The sequence below is a fragment of the Dufourea novaeangliae genome, unplaced genomic scaffold (genome assembly GCF_001272555.1).
Source record: "Dufourea novaeangliae isolate 0120121106 unplaced genomic scaffold, ASM127255v1 scaffold118, whole genome shotgun sequence".
Classification (NCBI taxonomy): Eukaryota; Metazoa; Arthropoda; class Insecta; order Hymenoptera; family Halictidae; genus Dufourea; species Dufourea novaeangliae.
This window is the reverse complement of record NW_015374006.1, coordinates 1,987,449-1,999,606: the sequence shown is the minus strand read 5'-3', so window position 1 is coordinate 1,999,606 and position 12,158 is coordinate 1,987,449. Positions and strand designations below refer to the sequence as shown.

The 12,158-nt window shown below is 42.3% G+C and overlaps 1 protein-coding gene across 1 annotated transcript in view; it reads left to right on the top strand.

The window, feature by feature from the left end:
- The window catches only part of LOC107188305 (eye-specific diacylglycerol kinase), a 39,924-nt gene extending 28,209 nt beyond the window's left edge, over positions 1-11,715 (top strand). The window contains exons 3-11 of the mRNA XM_015576580.1: positions 1,579-2,234; positions 4,290-4,684; positions 5,819-6,201; positions 7,203-7,515; positions 8,167-8,350; positions 9,079-9,381; positions 9,709-9,981; positions 10,338-10,501; positions 11,365-11,715. Of these exons, the coding sequence (XP_015432066.1) occupies positions 1,579-2,234; positions 4,290-4,684; positions 5,819-6,201; positions 7,203-7,515; positions 8,167-8,350; positions 9,079-9,381; positions 9,709-9,981; positions 10,338-10,501; positions 11,365-11,414 (2,721 nt within the window). The 3' untranslated portion in view covers positions 11,415-11,715. The remainder of the gene's footprint in view (positions 1-1,578; positions 2,235-4,289; positions 4,685-5,818; positions 6,202-7,202; positions 7,516-8,166; positions 8,351-9,078; positions 9,382-9,708; positions 9,982-10,337; positions 10,502-11,364) is intronic.
- The last annotated feature ends 443 nt before the right edge of the window (positions 11,716-12,158 follow it).

The following is a 12,158-nucleotide window of genomic DNA, read 5'->3' as shown; positions in this document are numbered from 1 at the left end:
CCAGGGGAGATCTCCGCTCTAGTTTGATGGTACAGTTTTTTTCTTTTATGGACTGTGTGTTTAAAACCGCAAATGAGGCGGCAGCGTGTTCTTTTTTTTTTTTCGCAAGCTGGTTAATCCGATTTCGCGCGAGCCACGAACTTTTTTAACAACCGCCGCGGTTAATAGGATCTTTCCAGTCTTTTCGCGGAGACACTTTTTCCCTTTTCGTTCTGGTTCTCTGACGGATGCCCGTCGGATATTTTTTTTTAATGAATTCTTAGAGCCATGTGCTCGTTATTTGGTAATTTGTCTACGTATTTCGCTTTAATTGCTTCAAGCTGGTCTCTGTATATCTTTCTCCGAGTGTTACACTCTGACGAGAAATTTTAATTTCGAAAGAGTAAGATTGTCTCTTTATAGATAAATCGCAGATGTCAGGTGATGTACAGGTAATTGTACAATTAGAAAGTAATTACAATTAATCTTCGTGCATATGGATTGAATAGAAACTCTTGCCGCGACTCATTTCATTAAAACAGCAAGAACTCTTAACAGTCCTTTTTTTCCACGCAATTTGTCATTGTCCCGGTGCGTTTCATGCATAAGCTAAATTGTCGCGTAATTTTCTAGTGCCATAAAATTGCACGATTATACAGTTTCAACGTCCGACGTTCACTTTAAGCCGCGACGGCAACTGCTGCCCCGTTAAATTATGAATTGCCACGATATCTTTAGGCGGTAGAAATGTCGGTGCACAATGCCGACCACGCAAACAGTGTCTAAACTTAACCGATCGCGGAAACACTCGTACCATTTACCGTTTCGGTACTGGGCCGGTGTAATTCTTTATTCATTGAACACCTGTGAGACGCAAATAGGAAGCTGTTCCTCTGAACATGTGCATTCATGAACCACCATCCTCTGTGCTCTTATGGGAGACGAATGAGGTATTGAGGGTTTCACGAATGAATGGACGGTCGAATGAGGGCACTAATCCGAGGTGAATGGTCCACGTTTAATCTGCCGGGAATTTGAAATCGTTTCAGACTGGTGATTATACAGATACACGGTTTCATAGACTAATTTATACATTTGGCCTTATTGCAAAGATCAAGGTAGTGACGGGTTCTCGGGTTGCTTGGGACTTACCGAAACCCTCGACAGAGTGTAACGAGGTTGTCAGTTTACTTGGGATTTACTGGAACCTTCGACAGATTGTATTGAGGTCACTAATTAGATGACGAGCCATTTGGTTACCTCGCTTCTCGGCCTTATGGCAAACATCAAGGTAGTGACGGGTTCTCAGGTTGCTCGGGACTTAATGGAACCCCCAACAGAGTGTGTTGTCCTCAGTTTTACTTAAGACTTACTGGAACCTTCGACAGATTGTAATAAGGTCACTAATTAGATGACGAGGCATTTGGCTACCTCGCTTCTCAGCCTTATGGCTAAGATCAGAAATTTTATCAGACAATTTAACCATATAAAATCCGCAGTCTTCGCGTCATATTCCGTATCGTTCATCGAAGCAAAATCATGCTAAATCTCTGCCTGAAGTACACCCAATTAACAAACGAACCGATTACCTAATTCCAGAAACACGGACCCCGGATGAAATGCGCCGCTTGCCGCGTGGTGGCTCACGCGTTGTGCGCGAACAGTCTGAATTTCGCCTGTAAACCGAGCTTCCGTGACGTGGGGGTCCGTCAGTACCGGGAGCAGACGAACACGCAGCACCATTGGGTCCATCGTCGTTCTCAGAAAGGGAAGTGCACGAACTGCGGCAAGTCCTTCCAATCGAAGCTGAGCTTCTCCTCGAAGGAGATCGTCGCGGTGAGCTGCAGCTGGTGCAAGATCGCCTATCACAACAAAGAGGCGTGCTTCAACGTGCAGAAGATCGGCGAGAACTGCGAGCTGGGCGTGCACTCGTCGATCGTGGTGCCGCCAGCGTGGATCGTGAAGCTGCCCCGAAAGGGTAGCTTCAAGAGCAGCCTGAGAAAATCGCCCCGCAAGAAGAAGTCCGGCGAGAGTCGAAAGAAATCGAAGGAGAAGGAGAAGGACAAGGAACAAGAGAAGGAACAGGATAAACAGTGGGTGGTGAAACCGATACCGACCGCGTCCGTGAAACCTGTGCTGGTGTTCATCAATCCGAAATCAGGCGGGAATCAGGGCGCTAAGCTGTTGCAGAAGTTCCAGTGGCTTCTGAACCCGAGACAGGTCTTCGATCTGACTCAGGGTGGACCTAGGATGGGGTGAGTTCAGAATTTATTGATACTAGGTGATCGAAACCGATAGAGCAATGTTTCTCAAACTTTCTCCAACCTTGCTTCCTTCTTGTGTTCCCTTAAATTTTGTTTCTGTAAATAGAACGTGTTTTATTATAATTTTTATAGTTTATATACAATACCATAATTGGAAACCAGGAATAGTCTGGGGCCTTCTGTGGACCATATGGCCCCAGGTTGAGAACTGGTTAGAGGATAGACGGCACGGAAGTGACCCCCTCCGATGTTGATGAAACCTCTTATGTCTGTTAAGCAGTCAAAAATAAGGGATACGTATTTTTTTTTATCGGCAGAGATGCGACTTTAAAATAATTTCATATCGTATATTAACGTTAAGGTTAATTTCAGAATTTACGACCAAATGTTATTCAACCGATAACCTGGGTAAAAAATGAATTTGTTTAAGATAAAATTTTCTGCCTCTGCGCGCGATTTTGTCCTACGGAAAATTGAATTTCAAACTTCTCGGCCATGTGTGTGCACTTGTGAAGATTGTGAATTTCTGAATTATTTTCAGTCGAGTCGTCGCTTGAATCAGTTCTGCCAATGTCGTGCATTATTCTTTTCTTTGCTCTCGAATTGATTTCCCGAAAGTAACGCGAGGAGATATTTTTAAGGGTGGCGTCGAGGCGAGGCATTTTGAGCGACACTTTTAAATTTAGCGGTTCCAGTTTTAGCGAAGAATTAGGTTAATTGAATGGAAATTGAGTTGAAAATGAATTGGCTGAATGGATTAGGCGAATGGAGAGGGGTTGGGTTGGGGAGGGAAGGAGGGCCCCGGGATATTGGAAAATATGATAAATGAACAAGAGGTTTAATTAAAGTTCCACGGGTTGGCTCGCAGCCAGGAGGCAGGTGAATAAAGGTGAACAGTTGTCGCTACGGTCATTATCGAAACTTTCCCGAGTAGTTCGTACGAAAGTTCGGGGCGTTTTCGTTCGACTGCATTCATGACGACGTAAACAACGACCCGTGAATGTTATCGGGCCGACAGGTAATTAATAACGATCCCCTAAACGTTAATAATGTCTGTCTAAAGTCGATATAGATTCTTTCGCTAATCAATGGTCTCTATTCGCGACGGAAAGCTTTCAATATTTTCTGTCATAATGGTAGTAAGAAAATTGTATTTTTAGAGGAACTTCCAAATGTTATTTTATGTTCTAATAGAAATAGTTATAATGAATTTTCAATAACTGTATCACCACAGAAAGATAGTTGACTTCAAGGTAAAAGTATAGTACGACAGTTAGAAATGAAGTAATTTATTTCTGTAACGATATTTTACGTGTAATTCGAAACAATAAGGGGAGGATACTCTTGAAAAAATCAGTCTACAATGGAATTACACAATCTGTATAGACGAAAGAATTCGCCTATTCTTTTCATCAACTTTTACTATTTTATTCTATTTTTCCGATTCTTTTATGTTGTAAGTTCTGGATTTAAACCACTTCCTAGATCAAAAGAGTCCCTGTGTCTTCTTCAGTCCACTGTTCGAAACAATCTTCATTCTGCTTCCTTACATAAAAGAAAATAATACGTTTTCTTTCAAGCTCGGATTATCTACAAAAGAACAGATAATTCCTAATCCCTGTCCTTGTATAAAAGGACAAATCTTTCCTTCGTAAGCTCTGATTATCCGATAAGAAAACAAAAAATTCCTAATCCTTGCATGAAACGAAAAACATTTCCATTCATGACAGTCCGTTATCCTTTTTAAACTTCATTATTCAATACAGTTCTTTCTCTCACTCCTTGCACAAATGTTCTACTTGTTTCGTTAATTAGGCTCGAGCTATTCAACAAAGTTTCCAATCTCAGTCCTTACACAGAACGAAAAATATTTAAACTCTGTTTGACTAGAAAAAAACGAAAATTCCTAATCCCTGTATAAAACGAGAAACATTTCACAATTTACTTTTACGTCTCAAACTTTACCATTAAAGTGCACTTCCTATTTTTCCTCCTCACGTGAAAGGAACCGCGTATGTTTAGTCCTTCGCTTGTTTGTTCAATCAGGCTCGAATTGTTCAAGAAAGTTCGTAATCTCCGGGTGCTCGCGTGCGGCGGTGACGGTACTGTCGGCTGGGTGCTGTCGGTTCTGGACCAGATCGGTTGCCCTTCGCCGCCGGCGGTCGGAGTGCTTCCTCTCGGTACCGGAAACGATCTAGCGAGAGCGTTGGGATGGGGCGGCGGCTACACGGACGAGCCGATCGGGAAAATCCTTACGAACATCGGGGAGAGCGACACGATACTTTTGGACAGATGGCAGCTGGTAGTCGAGAGGAATCCGGACGCTCAGGGCGACGACGACAACGGCAAGGGCAAAGAGAATTTACCGCTGAACGTCGTCAATAATTACTTCTCCCTTGGCGTGGATGCTCACATCGCCCTCGAATTTCACGAGGCCCGAGGTTAGTGTCAGTCGCAGACCTGCTTATCCCCGAACTCTCTCAACAATCTCTGATATACTTGGCCCTCGGGTGCTCCTTCGGATTAGTTGTAAACACCGCACGTATAAATTTATGATGTTTAACATTAGGAACTATCAACAAACTATTGAAAATGTGATCGAAATGTTATTATAATAATAATAACAGTAATGATTATGTATTCGTAAGTGGGTTGTAAATTAGTACAATACAGGGTGTTCCGAAAATCTGGTAATTCCTTGAAAGGAGTGATTTCTGAGGTGATTTGAAACTACTTTTTCCTTAACAGAAATGTTTTCTCAGGCTTTGTTAACGAGATATTAACGAAAAACCCTGACCAATCGGAAAACCCTGAAAAACCAGAATTTATTTGTTATTCTACGCAGTTTTCTTTGATGCATGCCGACTTGCTTGTTCGTAGTACAAGCGCAGCGTCTAGCCAACACTACCGGGGATCAGTCGGCAGACTCCCGCTCTAATTAGTCGGGGTTTTTCGTTGGTATCTCGTTAATAAAACCTCGGAAAACCTATTTGCTGAGGAAAAAGTTGTTTCAAATCACCCCAGGAATCACCCCATCTAAGGATTTACACCTATTTTGGGACACTTTGTAAATATCATATTTGTGTCCTTTATTAACCCCTTGCATTATAACATCGAGTCAGACTCGTGTTAACGATTTCAAAATCGATGCAACAACGACGAATAGAGTCTGCAGACATCAAGAAAATCGTAGAGTAAGGGGTTAAATCGAACTGCACGAATGTGTTACACATAAAGAAAATTTAAATATATTCTCATAACACTTCAAGCCTAGAAGAATTGCAGTTCTGGTAGGAACGCTTAAATTTCCTGGTCGAAAGGAAACTTTGTCAGAAACCATATTACAAGCAATTCTTTCCAACCTTCTTCCTCAATTACACAAGCTTTAAAATAATGCTTTTCTCAAATTAAGTTACCGTGGCAATAGACTGTATTCAACTGTGTTCTCAGACACTTAAATTACCTTCCGCAATCACGAACTAACTCAACGAGAAATTAAGCATGAATCACACCTGTACATATCACGAGACCGTGTTGCCGTACAATAGGGAAACGTGAATTATGGACAATTACAGAGGCACATCCGGAGAAGTTCAACTCACGGATACGGAACAAGATGTATTACGGTCAGATGGGCGGCAAGGATCTCGTGCTGCGGAAATGGAAGGATCTCTCGGAGTACGTGACGCTCGACTGCGATGGCCAGGATCTCACGCCGAAATTGAAAGAGCATCGCGTGCACGCGATAGTGTTCTTGAATATCGCCTCGTACGGGGGTGGTACGCATCCATGGGGCGCCGCGAGTGGTACCAAGGAGCCATCCACCGAGGATGGACTGATCGAGGTGGTCGGCTTGACGACCTATCAGCTTCCGCTTCTTCAAGCCGGCGGACACGGCACTTGCATAGCACAGTGCAGCACCGCTAAGCTGGTTACCACAAAGACCATTCCAATGCAGGTGGATACACATCTTTATTTACTTCTTCGACCTCCAAAATGGGGAACACAAGTATTAGGAATATTAACACTAGAACTGCAGTAAATCCTCTATGAGCGTTCGATGGCTCCTCGGCAATGAACAGTACAGTGATTCCTCGATAAATGCGACATGAGCAACTGAAAACTTTTCCGCCTTGCCGTGAATGCTCCGAAGTGGACGCGAGTACGTCCCACTCATCGAGACATTCCTGTAAATGTTTCGTAAACTAAAGGCCTTATGTGGCTGAAACAAATATCATTGGCTTCGAAATTCCATGCGCTATCTCTTTGTTAAACCTCATTTAAAAGTCAGTGTAACGCCTGGGGACTTCCTGTCACAACCTTCAAACACTAATCGAGGATTTACTGTACCGAATATGAACATGTTTTTATTTCAAGTCAATAAGATCTATTATCTAAAATGACTCGTTGCCTATTAGTTGTATCAGAAAACGTTTTAATGAATTACGTATCATTTTAAGGGACACATCATGTGTATACAATTTGAGTTTTTTTTATGTCTTATTCTTTTTAGATATTTTTCTTTTAAGACCACGTTATTAAGAAATAACGTGAATAAAAAAATCAAACTTTAGCCACCCGATGCGTCCTTTAAAACGCTACATAATTCATTAAAACGTTTCTTGATACAACCAATAAATAATGAGTTATTTTAGACGGTAATTCTTATTAACTCACCGTGTATATTACAGTAAAAGTGACGAAGAATCTCAGAAACTACTATGATATTTTAACAATTTATATAAAAGCATACGAACCAGTGATTTTGACTGGTTTGGTGGTTCCAGTGTCAATTTATAATCTCTAAAAAGAAAAAAGCTCGTAAATTGACATTAACGATGCCGATGATGATCCTTCACAGCTGTTCAGCACGTTGCCCACTGTGATGCCAGTTTTGTTAACAGCACCATTTGTCAGGCTGAATCCATTAAGAACGAACGATTACGATCGTCGTTTCAGGTCGACGGAGAAGCCTGTCGCCTGCTGCCATCCATCATAACCATGCAGTTGTTGAACAAAGCGACGATGCTGGCGAAACGAAGGAACGCGGGCAGGCCCCAGCAGGATGTGAAGCTGGAACGATTGAAATTGCCCGTGATGAAAATCAAAATGCCTGACTATGAGAGGTATCATCACGACAAGGACATGCTGAAGAACTCGGCGACGATGTGGATAGCGGATCCCCTAGATCTGGACGCAACCGCGGACCTGGAATCCCTTAGGAAGATACTCGCGAAGGATCATAACATGGACACTTGTTGCTTCCTCGACTGTGAGTCTTGACGGGACAGTCTTATCTGATTTTCTTATAAGTAAACTTCAGTGTATCCTTCGGTTAAAATTTTCGGAAAAATCGATTTTTCTTATTGCATATTTTCATCGTGTCACATCTCAAGAATGCTATGTCAAAGTGTTCCAGTCCTGAATTCGCTGAAGTATGGATTCTGCAAGGATATAAATGACTAAATAAATTCTGAAAATAAGGCATAAGTAAAAATAGAAGTAAATCTTGACGTGAATTATCAATTAAACACTTTCAGACCTGGTGGTCACATTTCTTTACATGAAGTTTCTTACAATTTCACATAAACCTTAGACGCAGTGTGTTGCAGACCCATATTTTTCTTATAAATTTGAGCTTTTTCATGTTCTGAATGTTTTTTAGCTTAAAAGTAAGTTCCTACGAAATTCCCATTTCCATGAAACATTCCACGAAAGCCAGAAGGAAAGTGAAATTTTATTAACCAATCAAGAACTTTGTCGAAGCTTCGTTACCGTTACGTTTTGTTCATTTTCAATTTTCCAGATTATCTCATTCCAAATGAACAATTTTTTAACCTCTCGAACCAAAGACGACGTGACGTGATAGATGCTCCTGATATAAAATTTAATCGTGATGGGTGCAACCGAAATCTCGTTTCAGCGTGTACCGCGGAGCGATTCTTCAGGATCGACCGAGCTCAAGAGCAGCTGCATTACGTCACGGACGTGGCTGTCGATGCGGTGTACGTGCTCGAGGAAAGTGCGACCAATCAATCATCGGGTGAACCGGAGCCGGCGAAGGTCTCCGCGAACCAAGAGCCCGAGACAGCTCATCCTTCGCCCAGGTACACTACCTCTACATGTCATGTCTGAGAATTCGTTCTTCATTCGTCGACACGTAGTCTCATCGTGATGGTCCTCAGTATATTCTAATCCAGTATCCGAGTACACGTATCGTGTTTCGTTTTAGAGTGTTTCCATATCTATTAGAAACAATGTTATTATACGTGTAGTAGAGATACCCTATCGTTCCATGAGTATTTCTTGTCCGATCGAAGAAAGATTTACAGTAAATCCTTCCTTCGAAGACTCCTCGGAACTGAAGATTAAATATTTCATGAACTAATGACCATGTGCGACTGAAACAAATATCATTGACATCAGAATTCGAATCTCTATCACTGTGCTAAAGCTCATTAAAAAGTCAGTGTTACATCTGGTCACTTCTCCTTGGCAGTGCTGAGAAGCCCTCGGGCACTTATCGAGAGTTTACTGTACGTCGTTTTATTCTGCATTTCACTTTGGCAATTTTCAATCAGATACCATGTGTTATCTATTTTTATCATTACGATGAAAACTAGTTCTTCTGAAGAATATGTGACAGATTTTGTAGTAAAGTGAATAGTAATATGGACAGGCAAATGCTGATCAACGATAGCGTACAGCAATACTATACCTTGCCCTCCCCCGAACTGTTCAATCCCTCCACTTCACACATTTGTCTGTGTGTCCATGATAATGTAATGGTAATGGAATCGTATCATTAGATTAATAGAAAGAACGTGTAATATAGCGAAGAACGACCAAAGACAAACGCAGCCATGACAGAAGCGCCGGTCGTTGAAGAACAAAAGGCGCAGCCGGAGATCGAAGCGCCACCGAAGCCGGTCGAAACGAAGCCGCAGCCCGAAGAAACCCAGAACGACCGCTCTGAATCTCAGGGTTCGTTGAGCAAAACCGTTCCGAGCGAGCCGAAAAACGCGAGGAAAGAGGAGAGAGTATCTGGCGACCCTATCAGGCAAAGCAGTTCCTCGAAATCGATCTCTGCGACGGCTGTCGCTCAGTCGCAACACCAGGCATCACTCACTTTCATTAGGTATCAGTTTTTCGACATTCCTCTCGTTCTTAGCCTATCGCATCCCTTACTGTGCTCGGTCTGACTGTGGAAAATCATGTGCATCGTTCTCTTTCTGTTAACTTTCCCGCGTTCCCCGATCCTCTCCCAGCATTGTGGATAATCTTATTTTTACAATGACGATGAAAGAGGGTAAATGATGGAACAAATTGAGAAAGAGGAGCTAAAAGCAAGTGGACATCCAATTAAACATGTTTGCTAATCCCAAAACGATGCGATTAGTGGGAGTGAATACTGTGTCCAGAATGATAGAACGTGTGAAGCAATAAAGTGATTTATATGTTCCAGTCCGCGAGATAGGCTTTTCGGTCTAAGTTCAGAGGTTCACACGTTTAGCACGGGATTACTGGAGAAAACCAGCGACGGTATACTGAAAGCCGCGAAAATCGGTGATCTCAGGGCTTTGAAGGAGCTCCACGATAAAGGTTACTCCCTACTGTCCATCGACGCCACTGGGCAAACCGCTCTGCATTTGTCCTCGAGACACGGTCACAAGGATATCGTCAGATACCTGATCGCTTGCGCGCCATCGAGCATTCTCAACATGGTCGACAACGACAAGTAAGTTGTGGGAATCAACAATTATGACATTATATGACAGCGACACTTTTGTGAAAAAGTGAGATACTAAAGGTGCTCACATTAGGTGGGACACCTTGTATACTCAGTTTAGGAAGTTCCACTGGTGGTGGTGGGGATAAAACTTCGGTGACCTCGAATAATTCAATTTCAATTCGATTATACATTCGCGCCTCCTTTTTCGCTGAAAAATTTATTTTTTTTTGTGCGCATTTTGTAATATCAGAGTTTATTTACAACGTGAAGTGTAAATGTGGGTCAGGGGGCCAGGCTATTTACGGCGCGTAAACAGGAATAAAATAAAAAGGAGACCCCTCTCTTTTTTTTTCGAATTCCAGAGGTCAGACTGCTCTGCACAAAGCGGCTCAATATAAGCGTCGTTCCATTTGCTGCATGTTAGTGGCGGGCGGTGCTACTTTAACCGTCAAGGATCGACACGGCAACACGGCCCGTGATCTTGCTCTGCAAGCAGAGGACCGTGATCTCGCAGCATATTTATACAGTGAGTGTTTTCGTCGTTTTCTTTGAGCCGCGGTTATTAAAGAGAAAATGATCCTGGGTTCGCTGTCGGGAACCTTGCGTGTAGGGTATCGTGCCTTGGAAAATATTAATTTTAAAGAAAATTTGTGCACACGGCCATTGCATAATGCAGAGCAGGTCATATATAGATCCTCCATATTCTTGAATATATTATTATTAGATTGTAAATATTTGTAGATTAATTTTGGTATGCTGAAGTAGAACCGAAACATTTTGTTGGCTAAAACGTGATATGAAAGTTTGATTGAACTCGTTCAATTTGTTTGCTATCAGCTTTCTAAAAGGTAGGGATGGCCCTGAAATATTTATACAGGTAGATTTGATTTTTTTTTAGTTCATACAGGAGGTCTAAATTTCGTTGCTTTTAAGTCCAATTAAATTCTCCATTAATTCAACAATTATCAAAACATATTGGTTTGAAAAATCAAATCCACGAAAATGTCCAAGGGATGGAAACCTTTTTAATTTTCGCCAAACAGTACATGGAAACAATTATACCAAACGTAACATGCACTACTATTCATAAATATCAGTCATCCTAGTCTGTCGAAACTATCAAGACTAATCCGAAGTTTCACGAGCTCAAGCTTTCGTCCACTACTTCCGATTATTTATACCTACATAAAACCAAATTTCTGAAACGAAAAGATATTCGACAAACCATACCAAACTTCATTTGCTCCAACGTCTAATCCTGAACGGAGGATATTTCAATTGTAAAATCGAGAGTCACGTCGCTCGTGATATCCGCGAGATTAAAACTCCCGTTCGCCACTGTTCACCTTTTCGGTCGGATCGTTAAATCGACGTTGTTCGGTGATATAGGTCAAGAGCAGTTCCAGCTGACAACGGAAGAAATGGAGAACGCCCTTTGACCTCCGGCCGTAATTGGCAGGGCCTGAGCGAACCTCCCGGTTGAATCCACTGGCTCCGATGGAATCCGAGCGAAGTCCTAGATCCGACGCTCGTCGATCAACCGCCCAGCCGTGGTATCATGCGATCCCCCTCACAGGCGTAAGTTCTCGCAGGGAGAAGCGTGTGACAAAACAACAATTTACAGTGGGGACACGGTTTTTGGTTTGTCCCGGTGCTCTCCAGAATATCCTGTTCTCGTCGAAGAGCCTCGAAATCACTTTCCGTCGAGCGTCCATTAACGACACACATAAACACACATACACACACATACAAACACACATTGTATAGATGATAATTATGCGGTACAGGTACGTATCGCACAGAAGATATCCATTTCGCGATTCGATCGCACGAGTCTATAACACGTACCATCGCGAACAAACTCGGCTTCCGTTAGGGGAAAAAGTGGCGTAGATGGAAAGTCTCCTACCGCTTAGTAAATTTATTTCGAGTACTGCAATAAATGTTAAATCGAATGTTAATTTGGCAGACATTTCAGTAATTCCCAATACCAAGTGGTAAGAACATGGTACAAGCCTCTTCCCCTACGCCACATTTTACCCTAACGGAAGCCGGCTTCCGCTAGGTGAAAATGTGGCGCAGAAGAAAAGTCTCCTACCACTTAATAAATTTATGACAAGTTCGGAAATGAATGTTAAACCGAATATTAATTTGGCATAAATTTCAGTATCTCCCAAAACTAA